Raw genomic sequence first — 20,596 nt, forward strand, 5'->3', positions numbered from 1 at the left:
ATAATTGAGTGTTTGACCTTTCATCACACCTATATATATATATATGTAATGCAATTGTGTGGGAGATGGAACATATTTACGCTTGAAATATTTTAGATGGGTTTTTCCAGCAAATAGGGGATCATTCATGTTGAGCTAAACTGTGCACCTATTGTTATCAAGTAATTGATCTTGGAAGGGTTTCTTGCACAAAGAACAATGAACAAAACCGAGTAGCAAAAAATAGGTTTCAAACTATAAAGTATAGAGAATATTGGGTGGAAAATACTGAATAAAGGAAGTGGATGCGAACATATAAAGTATAAAGACTGATTGGTAAGAAAAAAATAAATTACACAGAAAATGGATCTAAAAAATTAGATAGTACAGATAAAATGTCTAAAGAAGTTTTTACAATGTAAAATCTTTATATTTTATTTCCAATGAAGATACAAAAGTACAGAGAGAAAGAAGCACATTTACAAAAAAAAAAAATGATATATTTACAAACATGTACATACAATACAGTGGTTTTAATACAAGTTACAGTTTGAAACAACAGAACCGAAGCGTATTTTATAGAAATACATAATCTTTATACCTACAAGTTTTATTTTACTTGCTCATTATGTTTTTACCGTTTATATGATTGTTTGTGCCAATTAGTATTTAATATATCCGATTAGTTTTTTTCTACTGTCGCTACAATACTACTTCATAATGGAATTATCTCAGATCCGTATATGAAATTTTGTATCATTTCTTTCAACGTTATAAAATCTCCCTTTTTCTGTTGGGGGTTAGTGGTTTGTAATTCTGAATCTACATCAAAATAATTGCTGTTAAAAAGATGAAATAACAGCAACATGTTTAAGCGATTAAAACTTGTGGAATTTGTGACATCTGAATGAATACTGTAAAACCTTTAATTTGGAATTCATCACACGATCACAAACGAATGATGAAATGTTGTACCCAATTTAGAAGTCGTTCCATTTTTAGAAGATGGAACCTGACCAAACTGGTGTTGTTTGACTTTCCTTCATATGAAAAATGTTCATGCATGGTATCATCCAAACACAAAATACATTTTTGTGTCGTTTTTTGTGATTTTGATTACATTTTAAGATTAAAGATATTTATATTGAATTCTAGGAATAAAGGAAAACGTTCGGTAAACACGACGAAAAGAAAGGTGAGACACCTTTTCACGAAACAAATTTAATACTAGGAAAAGTTAAAATTACTTTCCAAATTTTTCCGCGGAAAATCGATATCTTTCGCAATTATTCCATTCCCGATTTGGTTTTTTATCTTTTGATGTATCTTTTATCATCTTTGTTTGCCTACGATTGTTCAAATATTTACGTTACATGGAAAGAAAAGGGTTCAAATTGTATAAACATTATAACAAGGGTGAAATTTTGGTTAACAAAATATTAAAGTGACATAAACTAAACAGTTTTCAATAGCAAAATAGACTCATATCTAGATATAATGGAATGAAGGTAATGACTAAATGGGGCCATATATTGGCTTCAATATATAATGAATGAAAAATATCAGCGAATGTGTATTGTGACTACTAGTATAATGTATTTAATAACTGTTATTGTAAATTTTGGTTGAAATTTTTGAACCTTAATAAAGGCAACGGTAGTATACCGCTGTTCAATAGTCATAAATCGATTAAGCGAAAACAAATTCCGGGTCACAAAACCAAAACCGAGAGAAACATATCAACTATAAGAAGAAAAACAACGGAATAACAGAAACACTGAACTGCTACAAAATTAAACGACAATATAATAAACAAAATAAATTGGGAGATTAGGTTATGAATTTGTCATTTATGTTTAGAAGGGATTTCCTTTCGCTTAACTGTTACCGACGCGTATCACATGCATATTTAGTGAATACATCATAGAATGACATACTAAATGCGCTGAGTCAGATATTTGTACGTGTAGCTAGGAATACTCTTCAAACGTTTCGCACATATTATGAGCGGCAAAGAATCCAGTCTTTAGACTGCTCAAAGATGAGGCGTATTTTGATGAATAGCGGTAAATTTCAATTGTAATGTCTTCTGTTTGACCAAGTGAGGAATCGAATGTATAATCATCCATGATTGAATCGCACATACTACAACGGGACTACTTAATAAGCAATTGCAACAATTAAGAAATAAAAAGCCTTAAAATAAAAAAGAAAAATCCAAACAAAAAATAAATACAGAGAATACTGATCGAGATTGAAATACTGTCAGAAATTCAAGTTCTCTATTTAGAAATATTTGTTTAACATATGAAACATGTGAAAAGTTGCGGAAAAACAGAATAAATTCAGTTCAGTTAAAAAATTTATTTAAATTCAGATTATGTATTGCTTTAAAGCATTATTTACTATTCCATTTGGCTAGTCTATCTTTTATTATAGCGTGTATCTTAGGGTGTAGATAGTTCCAAAAATAGGTCTTCCGATGTGGATTCTATAAAGTCTTATTATAAATTTGTCGTTTGTACTAAACAAGTCCGTTCATACAAAATATGACAGGTTGTACAAGATATTTGGTCAAGGGCTAGTACCATATAATTATGATTGTCATTAATTTTTATGCAAATGATTTCAAGCCATTTGTGTGTACGCCGTAAGTTTAAGCTGTCATTATCCTCAATAATGATAAACATACCCAATAGATGGGTAAATTTTACAGTGAATGAAATGAAGAAACCACATCAGGTGTTATTTGCTAGAAGAAAAAAAAAACGATCGTGCGTTCAATACATGAATGTATTTTTCTTGAATTGTAAACGTTAACAATATTAATGCTTCTTAGCTTCTAACAAACCTAAAGTATTCAACTTCTTTTCTGAAGTAGATAAACACCATTTTAAAAACCATCTATACATTTTATTTAAAATTGGTTAAGCTATTTGACACATGCTTGATTTTAGCTGAGACAATGTTATATATCTATATAATACACACAATAAAATACCATTCACCTGAAAGGACACAGATGATTAAATAACATATTGTTTAACTGATTACAGAAGTATATATCAAATCTAAAATCAATATCTCTAGCGAACGGCTATATCTTCATTTCAGCACTCATCACTTGGTTGGTGTTTTTTTTTTCTCTTTTCCTGATCTGAAAATATATTTTGATTCACACAGTGAAGCCAATCAAAAACACTTCATTGGTAAATTTTTATGAACTTTGAACATTTAATGTCCATATCTAAAGTGAAATAATTTAGTGTATTTATAGTTTTTTTATTTTGTATCAGTGCAATTAAACGATCATGCATTTATTGAAGTGTTCTAAGAAAATGAAATTTAAATCCATTTAGATAATTTATGCAAATTTAAGGAAAATGGGAATGAGTTTAATTCAAAGCGGATAAAATGTAAATGTTGTCTGCCTGAGCCGTGGTGTAACTGCATTGTCATTAACAGTAGCTAGTATAAATGCAATAAAAATGAACATCATTCAACCAAAAGCTATCAGGGCTACCTTAGCTAGATTGTCATCGACCACATTTTGACAATGCTTTCGTAATACCATGCACACCTTTATTTCCGTGTTGATGCATTCGGGTGCAGTCGCTATAGGATTTCAATGTCAAATGCAGTAGCTGGTAAAACTCCAATGCAAAGAGAGCACATTTTCATCCTGCTATTAAAATCATTTGATGGCTATTGATGTCTTGCTACACTTAAGGGCATACGATACAGATTTGATCCCACGGTGACTTTTACGAAAATTTGCATACAAGCTAATTTTTACCTAGTCAATTGAAATATGTGATAAAAACAGTATACCTTCATGTGCTACTATTAGAGATAAATATGGGTTCAAAATTTTGACATTTACTCAGAATTTCAGTTTCTATGACATATCTATCTTTTGGACAGACATACGTAACTTTTTTGTTTCAAAAGATAAACAAACGCGGATTTATGTAAATATATTTGAAATATCTTTTCTACACAAGTATTGTCTAATTTTGTGTATCAATTCTTTGGAAATGATTCATTTTCATTAAATATTTACGATTTAAGGAAAAACCGGCATTTCGTACTGCATATTTATCTAAAGTGATGATTTTTTCCTAAAAATTGGTACACCTAATCTTCATACATAATCATTCTCAATGTCTTTTTTTTAAAGTAGGGGTCGATGTACTCGTTTTCGAGCTAATGCTTAAAATCAGTCGAAAAATGCATCTTTTCCCGATATTTCACAGTTTAAAGTCGCGAAACATAACATTTTACGTCATTATCTCCACTGTATCTGTATCGTATGGTCATTATGGGTAATCGGTTGGTACATTTTCATTGTATGTTTTACTTTTTATATAGACAAAACAATGTGGTTGTACGCTCGTAAATCTTGTTTGACCTTTCTACATGATATGCCTATACCGAGGCAGACTATCTGAACAATGTGTTTTTCGTTGTAAGTCTTGGTTTGTTAAACTTTTTTTATTGGAGAATTGTGCAGTAAGTGGTTGGTATGATTTTTAAACAACGTGATTGTTGTTTGTTCGAAACTTAGATAGATAGTTAAGGTTGCATGAACAGATACACCAGGGGAAACCCATTACTTGTAAATATTTATAGTATTGAACGTTATATGCTATTTTAATGTGCGACCAATATGACATAACTCAACGGATATTACTCACCCCTCTTCAATGTTTTGATAAATATCCACCTCGGGTGTCATTCCACATTCTTCATATGTATCATTACTGTTGAATATATACATATATATTAAATGTGGTCCAATATTGAACAAAAATAGAAGAAAAAATAATGACATAAAAACTAAAAGCAAACAGATGCACATGATATATGGGAATAATTAGAATTCAAAGTATGGTCAACCAGGACATGACGGGAAGCAGATCTACGTACAAGTTTCAACATAACATTTACAAAATACAGGTGCAAAAATCAAATGAATTCCAAAACAGAGGGACAGAGGAATATATAGCCGAAACACATCAAGTCATTTTGGTTGTATTGGATGTACGATTTGAAAGTATCGTTCCATAGATAAGAAATTCCTGGTAGAGTTGAAATAAGATCACATGGAACAACTCAATTTACGAAGTTCAAGACCAAATATCAAATAAGACTATTTGTAACTGAGGAATATGAAGAAAACAAATCATGCAAGTGTGTTAAAACAATTCAAAGCTCATCCATAATGATATTAGCAGGTAATTGGTTAAATGCAACATATAAATGTAATCATGATTTTTGAGTTCAAGATCATAATACAATCCACTATACCGAATTGAATGAAATGCGAAACAACTCAAAACTTTATACCCCATTTGAAAAATAAATCACCGTATCGTCACAGTATGAAGATGTTTCCAGGCAGATCAGAAAATTGTTAACAAGGTTCAACTGCACATCACATCATTCTAGACAATTGTACAATAATAATGTTATATAAAGAGACTTTGTTATATGCACCAAAGTAATGGTCGGATTGACGGACGCTATAACTACCAGACAAATGGACGTACAGACAGATTGCCAAGAGCGTTGCAGGAAACCATCCACTCCATGAGATCGGGTAATAATTCATTTGACACATGTATATACTGTAAAGTAGTCTATTTCTCGGAGGTTTTATTTCGCAATTTTACCAAGTCAGAAATATGACAGTTGTTTTCCATTCATTTGATGAGTTTGAGCTTTTGATTTTGCCATTTGATAAAGGACTTTCCGTTTTGAACTTTCCTTGGAGTTCGGTTTTTTGTTATTTTACTTTGTAAAGGCAAAACATATTCCCGAGTTTATAATTTTAAGATTTTTGTCGATACGTAACATCAATAAATCTATATTTACTAGATACACAAAATTATCTTATGAAGTAGGTTTGAAATTACAGCGTTATTATTGGAAACACATTTATTTGTTTTGTATGCTAAATTCATCAGTTGAAGGTGCTAGCAAGTGTTACCACATGAACGTTTAATTACCGGGGCTCTTGAAGAGGTCTTGATTCTGTAGAGTAAAGAAAAAGCGTTTATTCCCCAATTATCCATACTCGTTGTACATCTGAATGTTTTTTTATTTGAAATAATAATGAATAAAGTCAACCTTACATGTTAAATTTCATGAAGCGGATGTATGTAAATTCGTTGGCGAATTGGTGCTCTTATTGCTGAACCTACGACGATTTGTAGACAAAGGAAGATTGGACTACGCAGCAGTAATGAACAGATAAAATAATCATTTCATATCAGATGTCTTTGCAAGAAAAATGCACATAAGATACTTCAAAACATCTTGTTGTAAGAAGAGTGCTAGAGGCTTGTCGCAAATTGCTCGTTTCATTAAACAAGCAGTCGTTATCTCAAGCCGATGAAGTTTTCAAAATATGCTACGTTTATTATTGATTTAGAATTTGATAACGTCCTTATTGTGGATAAATAAAACTATTGTTCGAATAAAATCTTATATAAAGGCTTCAAATTCTGCTTGTACCATTCTGATTTTTATGTATCTGGTTTATGTAACAGAGGATAATACAGCTTATCGTAAATGATGCTATAGTAAACCAAATCAACCTATGTATGATAATTTAAAAAACGATTTTGATTTTGATTCGACTGCAGACGTCTGGGGATGAATGTGACTCAAATGTTTGAATATGCTAAAACATGATTATTCATTCAAAAAGGTAGATGGTGAAGTCTTATAAACCGAACAGTTCTGCGTGATCATATGAAAATTAATTGTGTGTGCCGTATTACCATTCAATCTACATGAGACTTGTTAATTACGCTCGAATCAAAATAAAAAACTAGATAAATTCGTCAATGAACGTGCAAAATTATCATCTAGTCCTTTATGTCGTGATTCATTTATGAAGCATACCCGATTGAGGCTGCAAGGTAGAATATGGTTCTGAAAACGCCGGATTGCCTCTATGTACTTCTATATATTCATCAGATCTATAAGAAAAGAAGAAGAATTCGTAACAAAAGTTTTCCTTTCAGTGTTTGATGTGTTTGACACATACTATGATTTTCCATTTCTAATATTTGAAACAAAAAAATTTGCTTTTAAATGAATACAGTAGTTCATGTAGTTTCAGATTGAGTAACAAAGACATATTATGTATATTAATTTAATTGTACAATTTTACTAGATGTTTCGAAAAAAAGGTTATTTTGATTTAAAGTATGTGTTCTTTTGATGTATAAGAACACTGTACAGTAATAAAAGAGTTAAGTGTTTTTCCTGTACTGATTTATATGTTTATTGTATGATTTTATGTACACTTTGTTAATCAGTTGGGCTAATTTTCAGAGGAAGGGTTTAATATTGAAAATCAGGTAAATGTTACTTATGTTTATGAGCATGTCCAAGGTAGTAAACCTTGATGGATCACTTCGTAAATTCAGCAAAACAATGTTTGAACTGCAACTTTGGAATAATAAAAAAAGTCATGAATTTTTCGATCCAACAGCAGGATTCAAACTAAAGCTTGTGCAACACCAAGAAAAATTATATCCCGTCACGTCTTTAGTCGCCATAGACCTGTAATTGATGTTAAAATATGTTTAATTTATTTTACATATGGTAATGTTGGCAATTGTTTATGACGCATGATAATTCATAATTGCATGTTTGTATTGTGTTTGGGCGATATCGTGTGTGAATATGAAGTCTGATTAAATATATTCATAATACCTACTCAACTGATATTTTTTGCATGGTTCTCGAACCTGAAATACATAGAAGGATAAATGAATACTTTAATCTACTATAAACATTATGACGTCGAAGCAATACAACACATTCATAAAACATTGTAAAAGAGAGGCGAAAGATACTAAAGTGACATTCAAACTCATAAGTCGAAAATTAACTGACAACGCCATTGCTTAAAAAGAAAAAGACCAACAGACAAACAGCAGTACATAAAACACATCATAGTAAACTAGGACTGTGTAAAAATCAAAATATAAAACGGATCTAAAAAGCTGTATGTTTGAAATAATTGAATAAATTGTAAGTCATGTTATACTTTTAAATAAATAGTAATACTGGTCGGTTAAGGTTACAGTTGTGCTATCAAAAACCATCCGTTGAAGAAACACCATGACCAACGGAAATGGCGAACAAACAACAGTCAACAATATATTACACAAATACTAAATACTGAGCAAAAAATTAATTTCAGCAAAACATACTCCGGAAATATAAGCAGATCGTTTTCAACTAATAACACCTGTCTCATCACAAGATGTCATAAACAAAACTCAATCATTATCACTTAGGAGTAACAACATTTACAAAAAATTGTGTTGTCTACGTTTAGATGAAAAGGTTATTAATATTTGTTGGCGAAAATATAAATATTAAGCTTAGGAAAACAAATAAGATTGGTTATGCAGGGCCACATTTGGCTAGAAAACGTTTTTGGATAGTTATGCATTACTAACAATACTTTTAACATATTCAGAGTTTTATATCTTTAAAAACATGTACTGGTCGAACAGCAAAGCAAACCTACGTAACTGATTTTAATAGTATCAATGCACATGTCGAGATAAACCATTACTGGAAACGAAGATAGCCTAAAGTTATGGAATCACCAAACATGCAAAAAAAAACCTTAGAACATATAAGAATTAACAAATGCAAAAACCGTTTGTGATTAGCTTTACCTGAAGGATTTGCACACTTATTTAAAAAAAAAGGTGAAGGTATGATGAGGCAACATTTTTCTACCCTTGAGATATATATTTATTTTTTTTTTATTAATTTGTATGTACTAAATATCATACTTTGTGCTTATTAGTCAGTTTTGGGTTTTTATTATGGACTGTTGTCCTACGTTTATACTTGTTTGCATCAGGGTTGCAAACATATTGAATTAATCCAAAATGTAGTGCAAAATTGCAAACAACTGCCACAATAGCCTCGTTTATGATCTTGTCATTAATATTTAGATATTGGCTTTGCCAAAATTACATTATGCTACAAGATACATTGTGTATCTAACAAAAATGTAAGTTTGTTTAAAAATATCTGTTTAAGTATGAATTTTTTTATATCTATTTTGTCCAAAAAACTAAGTGTAAGATTAAAAGGCTTGAAATGTTTTAATATGATAATTTTCGCAATTTCAGCGACAAAACAACTTCCCTTATCATTATGATACCTCTTTTTTTAAATACATCGTCTAGGTATATCACAATGTACGCACCTAGTCAGTGGTTGCAATTGTCTCATTAGATCCTTTTTTGCATATCTTCTAACGTTTCTGCATATTTACGCATCCTTGGCTTTCAAATGATTAGGTTTGAGCGTTCCTGCTGAGATATATTCAGAATAGCGCGTCCTACTATCGAACTTGTTATAGTTAATTTCATTTCATTCGTTTTACGGTCACAATCACAAATTATTTGACCGTTATGATGTGTTAGTGTCTCGAGACAATATTGATATATCATAAGGAGATGTGTTTTGACTTCCAATGATATAGGTATTCACCACATATAAAATGAGGTAGATGTTAGTAACAACAGGTCCGATATGTTAATTGACCGATTGTGTCCTATTTCGATTTTGACATCTTGACTGAATGTAGATTTGCATGCTGGGACATCCATGCATAACATGAGACGCTAAACCTGTTGACGTACATAGTTATGATACTTTTGGCCTTCGTCCGATTTCCTCAGTTTCCTCTTCTGTTTTGTTCCTGAATTTTCGTTTTGAATCAATTGGTGATATCTAAGCATCGATAATCTACTGTTGCATCTAATTTGGGAGTTTTTGCAGTTTTGAACAAATTTGCAAGGTTGTAGAAGCCTTTAGGACACTTTTCAATTATATCAATACAGATATCGGATAATGGAATGCTTGCATGTGAACATCGAAATAATGTTACTTGATAAATGTATTTAATATGGCAGTCATACCACATCTCCTAATTTTTATATACTCTGTAATTCAAATTCAAGTCGCACATCAGACTACTATTCTATAAAGGTTGTGTGGAAGGTATCATAATATGTTTCACTGGCCATAGCCACACAGTCTTGTACATTTTTCAAATAATGCAACATCATAAAATATCGAATTATTTACACTCATGACGATATTTGTCCAATATGTACTGTTTTTCTTGTAATATCTGTATAGACATGACTCAATGTGTGTAGCACCTATAAACAACGAAACTGCAATCCTGTGTTTTTTTATTAACGATGTTGCTTAGTTGTAAATCAATATCAATTTCATATTTTGATTCATTGGACATTTGTATTATCAGTTAGAGATTGCTATGCTTGTGATTTGAACATTAATTTTGTTATCTAGGTAGAAAGAGAGGCCAAAGATACTAAAGTAAGATTCAAAAGTTAAAAAAAACCTGACAATGTCATTGACGAAAAAGGCCCAAAAGACAATCAACTGTATACAAAATACAAAAACAACATAGAAAACTAAAGACTGTAAACATTATATTGTTGTGCTTATACTTTTTATCTTGGCCTTTGTTCTATTTAAGCTGAAACATATTTTAGTTTAACGCTTTACATTTAACAGAAGGAATGTTTTACCTGGACCTTACATAATAAAATAACTTCGTTAAATCTACGTATCGCCTTAATCGAAGGGTACTATAGTTAATTTTCGTTTTTTGTTAGCGTTTACCTCCCTTGTGACACCAAACATATGTTGCATGTTCTTGTCCTTATTTATGAATAACTTGTGCATTACGTCACCTGGCAGCGATGCAAAAAATGAATAAGGGACCATGTGCACAGAAAGGAAAATTCTTTTTACCTGTAATCGTTGAAATTTCAGGCTATTATTTGCTGCATCAAGTCAACGTACATCGTAAAAACATTTTGAAGACTTCATAATTTGACATGCATAATAAAATGTTGAGCATATTCGAATGCTGTGCATCAGATATATTTTTTCCTCCATTGCGATTGAGTGTTAAAAGAAATGGTTAATCAAACTTGGTGCTAGAAATGTTTGTAGCTGTAAAAACAATTATAATATTGATAAATACAGAATAATACATGGTAAAATCCGTATTACATGCTGCATTAACCTGAGGAACCAATATCAGCCAGAGGGCATTAGGCCGGATGGCTGAAATTGGTCGAGGGTGAGGCAGACACGGGGCCAACTATCTGCACTCTGGTACCAGTACTGCAACATCACCTTCTCTGTGTCCAGGTTCCTAAAAGAAGAGTCAGAGGGTTTGTTCCACCACTAAATTGACAATGCTTACAAGTAAAACTTGATGTATTGAACAGTATTTGTTCTCAGTGCTTCATTTCAACTTGCATGTGTGCTGCTCCAAAACAATTAAGATTCATCTAGTGGTGTTGATGTTTATTTACTGTTTTTATTTGAATTGCATTGTTTGTGTAATAAATAGAATAAATGTGTTACACTATCCCTTGATATCTTTCACCTCTCTTCTACATGTATTTTGTTATTTCCATGAATTTTACCTCAGATGAAAATTACCAGTATACATTAGCATACAAAATATTGCATGCATGGTAAAACGTATCTGTTAGAAGGATCTGCCATCGACACTTACTTCTTCAAACAACCAATTTAAAAACATATGTATTACGAATTCATAATGTATACCATTAAAAATTTAATATCAAAAATCGTTTGTATTTGACTGACCCAAAATAATACACAATGTTTCCAAATCAAAAACACCTCCCGTATCGCATACAGGGTATGCGATTCGGGAGGTGTGATACAAGGTATGCAATACAGGTCTGGAGTTTCCATCTTTATCAAATACTCAGAATTGAAACAACAAGTACTAAATATATGATAAATGTGTTTATAGTATATATAAATATTGAAAAAAAACCCCAACAAACAACAATATATATATTATTACGGGACATAGAGTAATCTGAAACATTTCAATATGCTAAATTTTCTTAGGAAAACCGGCAATTCGGAAAGCATAAATATACATCGGAGTAGCAAAAATGTCAATAACAATACCATGGTAACTATGATACATATAACTCACATTTGCGAATAACAAAAAACGTTCCGTGAATTACCACTACCAAACCAATTACCAAAGTTGTTATTCCTGCTGCAAACATCCCTGGGTTTTCATTTTTGACAGCTCCAACATCATATGGAAATAAATGCGATTCAAATACATGTTAGAATGATACAATTGAATGTTTATTGTATAATATGCTGTACATTGCTAATCTTTTGTACTTTGTTATTATTATAATATCATCTTTAATGTAGTTCTTCATTGCTTTGATATTATTGAATACTTTACCTCTAAATAAATCCATTTATATCCAATGTGCCACAGTATCCAAATTCGCTACATATGTGTTTATGGATTTTTGTACTATTTATTCATAAGCTGTCTTAATAGTATGTGATACTTATCTGCTTTAACAGACATAGCATACTTTCATTGTGAGTGTTGATTATCAAATAGTAATTGCTCTGGTCGGAGGCTGAAGTTCCTTACGTTTGTCAGGTCGTTGATGAATATGTTCAGTATTGGTTAAGCTTAAAGCGCTATTATATCACATTGATGTACATTTTGAAAATTTAGTTCAATGCAATCCATCAAACATCCCTTTTCTTAATTAGAAACTGAAAAAAAGATATTATATGTAACAAGCATTTAGTTATTACTGATCAAAAATGGTTCAACCAGAATTTAATCTTATGGTTTTATTGTAAAACACATTTCTGGTGGTATAATTGTTAAACAAATATCTAATTAACCACTTCAGGCAATATAAGAGATTGAGCGGACACTGAAATTTTCACGGAATTTTCCCTCGTCTGGATTTGTTTTTTTATGAAATAACTTTATACCGAATATTAAATTATATATAGCTAATGGTACATGTAGCAGCATTACAGACAAAATTGTTTGAAACTATTAGATTGCCAAGCAATTTTATATTTCCATGGATAAAAATATCGGCAAAAATCGTTAATTTTATCTTATCGTCTATTGATAAGACTATACGAAATATCAAAACAAAAGATTATTTGTTACATTGTGTGCTAGTGACCTAATACGATATATATGGGGTCAGTAAATTCCATATGGGGTGAGAGCGAAGCTCGAATCCCCATATAGAATTTACTGACCCAATATATATCGTATTAGGTCACTAGCACACTATGTAACGAATTTATCTTACCGACTATCTTAACATGTGGTATTTAGACTAGTGGATTATCATAATGATCAAGTTTTCAATACCGTTAGTATTAAGAACCTACTTGGTCTATACAAAAACAAATGCCAACAATACAATAACAACTTGTTAGCTTTAAATGTATTTTAAGAATTTATTTCAATCGTTAATCATCAATTTCTTCGTCTGTTGAAACCTTTAAGATTTTTTCTCAACACCGTGTTGTTATAATAAAGGGACGTAACACCACTACTAACCGTGTATTGAAATAAGCCCCGCCTACTAACCTAATATGGAATATACACGGTCTCCACGCGGTTGCTTTTAACCAATCATATTCCTAGAAATGTATAGGAGGTAAGATAAATAACCATTACACGCCACCTGTTAACAACTTAGATGTTAAAGTAAATTTCAATTTCCAACGGTCACAACTTCGAAAAATTTCTCGCTGACCCTGAACGAAACTTGATCTCGATTTTTCAACTTTGTATGAAATGACAATATACCAAATATCAAAACAATATATAGATGAATATCAGAAAAAAGTGCGGAAACTTACCGGACTGACATAATAAAAGACTAACGGACGGACTACATACGGGCATACTGACAGACGATTTCACTGACTTATGGACGAACAAATGGACGGAGGGCAAAGCATATGGCACATGTTATATAAAGGAAAAGTAACAATAGTTTTTATATTGTTTTACAGATAACGGTGACGCCGTGTGTGTAAATATTATACTCTTTTGGTAATTCAGTGACAAATCGGTAACACATGAATATTAGAAAATATATTGAACATTCACACAAATATTTGGTATACCAAATATCCTTCAACAGTGTGCGTTAAAGCTTTTTGCAAATATGGGTAAGGCTATCAATGTCGTGGTGTATAATAAGCTTTAGAATAAACCCCTATATCATAACCAGTACATGTCAACACCGGAGTGCTAACTCCTTGACTGGTCATATCTTCTGGGATTAAACGTCCTCCAGCAGTACGATCAAAAGATCATCATCTAAAGATTCAAGGCACACAATTTTTACGCTGGATGGACGTTTTCTCTACACCTGGAAAATGCGTTATTTCGCGTCTTAAAGTTTTATGAAAACAATTTGCAAATGTCCTTATTTCTGATGAAAGCAATGAAAAATGTTATGGAAATTGACAAAATTGTTACCTTAATTATTTCATATGAATCAATAGTGTACTGCGAATCAAAATTAAAAAAAATCACAAATCCTAAGACTCCAAATTCTTTATTCAGTATGGAAGTAGATGGTTGTCATCATTAGTTTTTCTAATTCTAAATCAATTAGCAGCTTTCGATCTAAGCATGGAGTTAATCGTCGATGTTACATATAAGCTAATATATTTTAAATTTTTTTTCTATCGTATTGACATAATGGTAAACATAGTCAGATAATATTTTGATTTACCTAATAATGCAGAGACTGGGGTATAAAACGATAGAACTCATACTTTATCCAAATTGAATCAAAATCAACCGAAAGCCAAATAGTCATGTCAGGTCAGGTCAAATGAAATGTGAAATCGGATACTCGGATATGAATATTGATGAATATATGATACTCGTTTATGAAACATACACGATTATGATTGTGAAATAAATAAATAAATACTAAAAGGATATGAATAAATCAGCGGTGACATTTATAATAAATTGGCATTATACATGCAATTTGACCTATTAAAAATGATGAGCACAGTGACACCCGTTTTTCAATATCTTCTATCTTCTAGTAATTAGACATATTTCAGATAGTTTTTCTCTGTGACAAAATCATAAAAGAACCTTTTATCTGAAAAATATCTGCAGCATGAAGAAAATGTGAGAATTTGCACAACTTATAGCTTGAAACAAAGCAGGTTAGTATATGATTTTTCGTAGTTTAAAATAGAATTAATTGATTTAAACCAATGGTTAAGAAAGTTTAAAAAAAATATCTCCTCTACCCGTTTATGATCAAATATAGTTATAAGATTCCCGATAATGGATAAAGTTGCAAACTTCAGGTCATAAAAAACTACTATGTAAATTCATCATTTGGTAAAATATTTTCTGCATAAAAAAAAACAGAAGTTACAATTAAAATCATTCACATAAAGACCCCCAATGGTGGCAGGCTGTTTTCTGCTCTCTGGTCGGGTTTTTGTCTCTTTGACACATTTCCTTTTTTCCGTTCTCTATTCTATACTATATGTTCAGGCAGGGTAATCGTACCGAACAAAAGCAATAAGAAGAACAACAATAATATGTGTGTGTATAGATAATAAAATAAAAATCAAATTGATGCATAATAATATAATACCTTCATATGTTATAGTGATATTTTCTACAATACATCCGAATCTATTGCATACATGTATTCCATATTCACCAAAGTCATCTTTCGACTTAATATGTATAGAGGAGTAAATTCTATATCTGTAATCATATCTATCTTCTTGAACCATCCAGATGAATCCAGTCGTACGAGTCCATTCTACAGTTGGCTTGGGGAATGAAACTATCTGCATTACTATATCTTCAGTTCTGTTAACTTTTGTTTTAATTTTCTTGGAGTCTGATATGACATTCCGAGGTTTACCTGCATTTTATTTTTTAATTATAAAACAGATTTTTATATATATACTTTTTTTCTCCTTAAAAACCGATTTGGTATTCAAGGTACCTGAAATCGTATGAAGGATATACAAATCACTTTTTTGTTGTTTGTCATTTTCCTTTCTATAATATAATATTATCCCTTTTACTATATTTTACATCATTAAATGTCACATGAATTATAGTGTTTTTTAACATATTTATCAAAAATAATCGAGTAGAACCCGGTAAATAACCGACAGAAAACAAGTACTCATTTTTAAAGCTTGTACTCCACAAACATTTTCTACGTATTTTAATGCAAATCTACCCGGAAAATACATCAAACAGACCGTCAATGTTTTGAAACTTTGTGACCGTTAGCTTTCATTTTCTTTACCAGAGTTTACTTCTTATAATCTGTGAAGTAACTTATTCTCAAGTTTGGAAAATATAGGATTTTGATTTTATTAACAACAGATTCAATATTTGCATTGAACATTTCTTGGTATTATCATGATTATGTTTAAACAATAAAGAATATTGACAACTTTTGTACCTAAATTTTGGCGTTTCGTGACGTAAACGAGATTTTCAAAATGACGTCAAATATAACGTCGTTATTTACTGTCGGGATCTGAACGTCGTCTTCATAAATTTGATAGCTGCAAAATGATTATAAACAATAAATTAATAAAGCTTTTTGATAGATAACCAAGACAGTTTTAAGAGAACGAGAGATTATATTTCGTACATATTCATGACATGAATTAGTTTGACAAATAAAAATGCTTTTTGAATATCTGAAATATTAAATCTTAAATACCACAAACACTGTGTCAAATTGGTTCGAAAGAGGTTCTGTTGTTGAAAAAGACCAACTTTCCATTTCGAATTTCAAAATGTGAAATACCATAAAGAAACATGAAATGTAATTATTATCGACAAAAGTTAAATGTCAGGATATCGGCAGAATTTGAAAAAAAATATATGTGTAGGCCAATATTTAGATATTAAAGTCAGTGTTTGCTTTTTTGTACAAGAAATCACTACGTCCGATTAACACATAACAGTTACTGTATAATTTAGAATTTTATTTCAGAGAAGGCTTAATTAAAAGACAGACATATTTAACAGTTTGAATGAAAATGATACAAGTTAAAATATAAAAACAAACAAATGCTATTGAAATTTAAATGAATTTGCCACTAGTATTGAAAAGCTGTAAGAAACTTTCGCAGGTTAGGGAGGTTATACATAAACAAATTCGTCGTCCTTTCTCCTTTGATTAATAAAATATTAAAACACATTTACACTGTTGAAGAATAATCATATAATTATAAATTACCCTTTCAACAAAAGATGTTTGACATGACAATCTTTTATGAATAATCTGTTGCAAACTAGACGTTTAACAAGCACCAATCAATCTAAATTAAAAGTGATAATTGTCTTTATCTAATATTCTCCCATTCCTTGTAATATCATAAAAGGGACAACATATTTGATAAAGGAGAAACCAATCTAATTAAAATATAAATCTCTGATTTCGTATTGCTCATATTGTTAAGCGAGTTACGATTGATCTGACTTTAATCAGATTGAAGTTAAACTTATTTAGGGGTTGCACTGTTGTGTATATATCTAAAATGTTGTTTTCTAGATGTCTATTCGTATAAATCTGAAATAGTAGCGAAGTAAGAATAATGATGCGGTAAATATATTAATCCACGTCATACTGTTGCTGAGGTAATGATTTGGATATGATTTTCCATTTATGAAGAGATATTCTAGGCTTCTACACTATTTATTCCAGACTTTGACACTATATACTTCCGAGTGTATACTACAAAAGCGTCAACAGGTTTTAATATAATTCATAATGAAACCTTCTTTTAGTTAAATCATTTCAGCAGATATCAAATATATTTCAGGAAATCAAACTGTAATTTTAGAATTAAAAGTTTTGCAATAAATAACACTTTTTTACACTATGAAAATTCAATAAACTATAACCGTTTAACAAGCCGTTGACTTTACAACGCTCACGGTATTTTCAGGTATCGCCAAGTTTATTTCGACGTTTTATACATCAACGTAACGAATAACACTCTTTTTGGTGACGTCATATGAGCTAACGGTACAGTTTGACAATATAACAACAATGTTTTTGTAATGTCAACTATGTCAACTTAATGTTTGCAAAGTCAAATTAATCAATACAGGCATACTATATTGATGAACAACAATGGTATGAACAATTTAGAAAAATAAATCAAGAGTGGAATTTCAAGAAATGCTAAGCGTTTGACTCATTAACCCACTAATGCAACATTTGATGTAGATTAAGATTTTAAAAAAGTAAACATTTTATTAGATACGTTGAAGGTCTACTTACAATATATCATTAAGTTTATTGTAGTGGTATCTCCATATCTAATTCCATTTCTAGCCTGTATCGTAAAGTTTCCTGAATCTTCACATTGTAGAGAAGGCAGTTCTGATAAAAACTCAATAAAATTGAGAATGGAAATGGGGAATGTGTCAAAGAGACAACAACCCGACCATAGAACAGACAACAGCAGAAGGTCACCAACAGGTCTTCAATGCAGCGAGAAATTCCCGCACCCGGAGGCGTCCTTCAGCTGACCCATTTTTGTATAACGTAATGGTGGAAACTTCATCAAAGATGAGCTCAATACTAATTGCGGATCTGGGTTACTTTCAATACTTAATTTTATCTTGACATTAACGTCTTCACTGAAACTATAGATTGTAGCGTTACTCCATTCATAAGTTTCGATTTGATCACTTAACCAAAGTTCTCTAATTCTGGGGGAATCTGAAACAAAACATGCAATACTTTATAAATACTTGTGTCAACGTAATTTTATGGCATTACAATATGAGATGCTTAATGTGTTTTAGCAATGCAGACGTAGGTCCAACAATACTAATGCAAATCGTTGTGTCTACTGAGTAAGACTGCCTCATTGTCTTTATCAGATCCTCAAACTACACGTTAAAATTTTTATCCCAGTAAATTAATCTTGGATTAATCATAAGTTGTTGTTATTTTTATATTTCAGGTTTAAGTACAAATACAACATTGTACAATATTTATATTTTTGGACGAAGTCTTTAGACCAGTAAGCTTTGCGATTCAAACCCAGACATAACTGGCACTGTAACTGGAAATCACATTGTTATGTAATTTGTTGATGTATGCATTACACCGGATGGCTAATTAACTTGTAAATTGATGTTTTTTGTCTATTGTATTTTCAAGATAGATAGTGACGCTATGAAGCTCAGGTGTCGGTTAATACGGAAATATTTAGATTCAATCACTTAAGAAAATAATACTTTTTGGTGAATAGTTGACAACTTTGGTTTTTTTTTTTCTCTTTTCGAGGAGAAGTAATTTGTTAACCTTAGTAAGAACTCTATAATGTAAATTTCAACAGATCAGTTGATACTTACACTGTACATTTACTACTAGATCTATCCTTCTCATAATTGTTGTATTATAAGGATGAATAACACAGCAACGGTAGATCCCAGCCTGATTCTTCTTTATGCCTGCTACAGTTAGAGTCTGATATAAACGAACGAGTTCAAAACGCCATTTTCTTCTTAGTTTCCACTTGATTATACATTTTGGATTGCAATCGGCAGTGCAATGTATAGGGCCTAATATAGTTCCTTCTGTAACATTGATAGCCGTGTATTCAGGTTTAAGCAAAACTATGTCAGGACCATCTATATCAGTTTAATAGCATATTGTTATGTAAAAACCATAAATTAATAATTCAATGAAAAACATAAACAAGTTTATACCAAGAAAGAAGTAAAAACTCATTATTGAAACAGATTCAGGACAGCCAACACCATGGGTAATAAAAGTAAAAGGCTAACTAAAGTTCACAAATTATTTTACCAAGAAAAATACACAGTGATCAACAAAACCTCTTTTATAAATCGGCTGTAATCTCAGGTGCTCCAGAAAATTAAGATTCATGTTCCACTAGTAAACTATTTAAAAGTGTGCTATATTACTAATTTTAATACGAAGGGACATATCATAATAACTGATCAAATGTAATCTACGTATCGCAGCACAGCAAAACAGCAATGTTGATTCACGTTTGCAGTAATTCATATTTCACGATTTTTTGGAAGTATTTATAATTATTATTATCTTATTGTTATTATCTTTCAAAAATTGTTAGCTTTATCAAAAGACGATATTGCTTTTTAGCAGTTGGCATTTGTTACTAACTTAATGATGGTAGGCAGACACATTTCTGCTTTAAATGTACTTTGTTTTGAACGTTTAATAAGTAGGAGTTTTTTTTGTTTAAATGTAGTATATACCACGCATTTATAAATATATTCATCATAGAAACCAGACTTAAAATTATGTACGCCAGACGCGCGTTCTGTCTACATAAGACTCATCAGTGATGCCAGAATAAAAAGTAATAAAACTTAATTGGCCAAATAAAGGATAAACCATGCTTGAAGCTTGTAAATGACACTAATGTCTACCACACTTCAGTTGACATCATAAATTGATACAACAATATTATACGTACAATAAGGATCCAAAATAATACTTTTACTCAAGTTTGATACTATTCCAAGATCATCAGTTGCCTGACATGATATTTTTATTCCTTCATCGGACTTTGTAAGTGTGTTTAATATTAGCTTATTGCCGTCGGTATCTCCTCTTGGGTTTCCAAAATACTGATAAGACAG

At 31.1% G+C, this 20,596-nt stretch overlaps 1 protein-coding gene across 4 annotated transcripts in view; it reads right to left on the reverse strand.

The window, feature by feature from the left end:
• Positions 1–385: 385 nt before the first annotated feature.
• LOC127700214 (uncharacterized) overlaps positions 386–20,596 on the reverse strand; it is a 131,486-nt gene continuing 111,275 nt past the window's right edge. The window contains exons 1-6 of one of the 4 annotated variants that reach the window (XR_007981500.1): positions 12,056–13,129; positions 7,715–7,745; positions 6,892–6,968; positions 5,991–6,015; positions 4,677–4,742; positions 3,091–3,136 (exon numbers count right to left, since the gene is read on the reverse strand). Coding sequence is in view for 3 of the 4 variants with exons in the window: in XM_052203635.1 (XP_052059595.1) it covers positions 3,100–3,136; positions 4,677–4,742; positions 5,991–6,015 (128 nt within the window). In the remaining variant the exon portion in view is untranslated. Of the gene's footprint in view, positions 3,137–4,676; positions 4,743–5,990; positions 6,016–6,891; positions 6,969–7,714; positions 7,746–12,055; positions 13,130–20,596 lie in introns of those variants that run through there. The other 3 variants (XM_052203635.1, XM_052203634.1, XM_052203633.1) reach the window with 3 other exon arrangements.

This window comes from Mytilus californianus, unplaced genomic scaffold (genome assembly GCF_021869535.1).
Source record: "Mytilus californianus isolate M0D057914Y unplaced genomic scaffold, xbMytCali1.0.p SCAF_5, whole genome shotgun sequence".
In the NCBI taxonomy this organism is placed as follows: domain Eukaryota; kingdom Metazoa; phylum Mollusca; class Bivalvia; order Mytilida; family Mytilidae; genus Mytilus; species Mytilus californianus.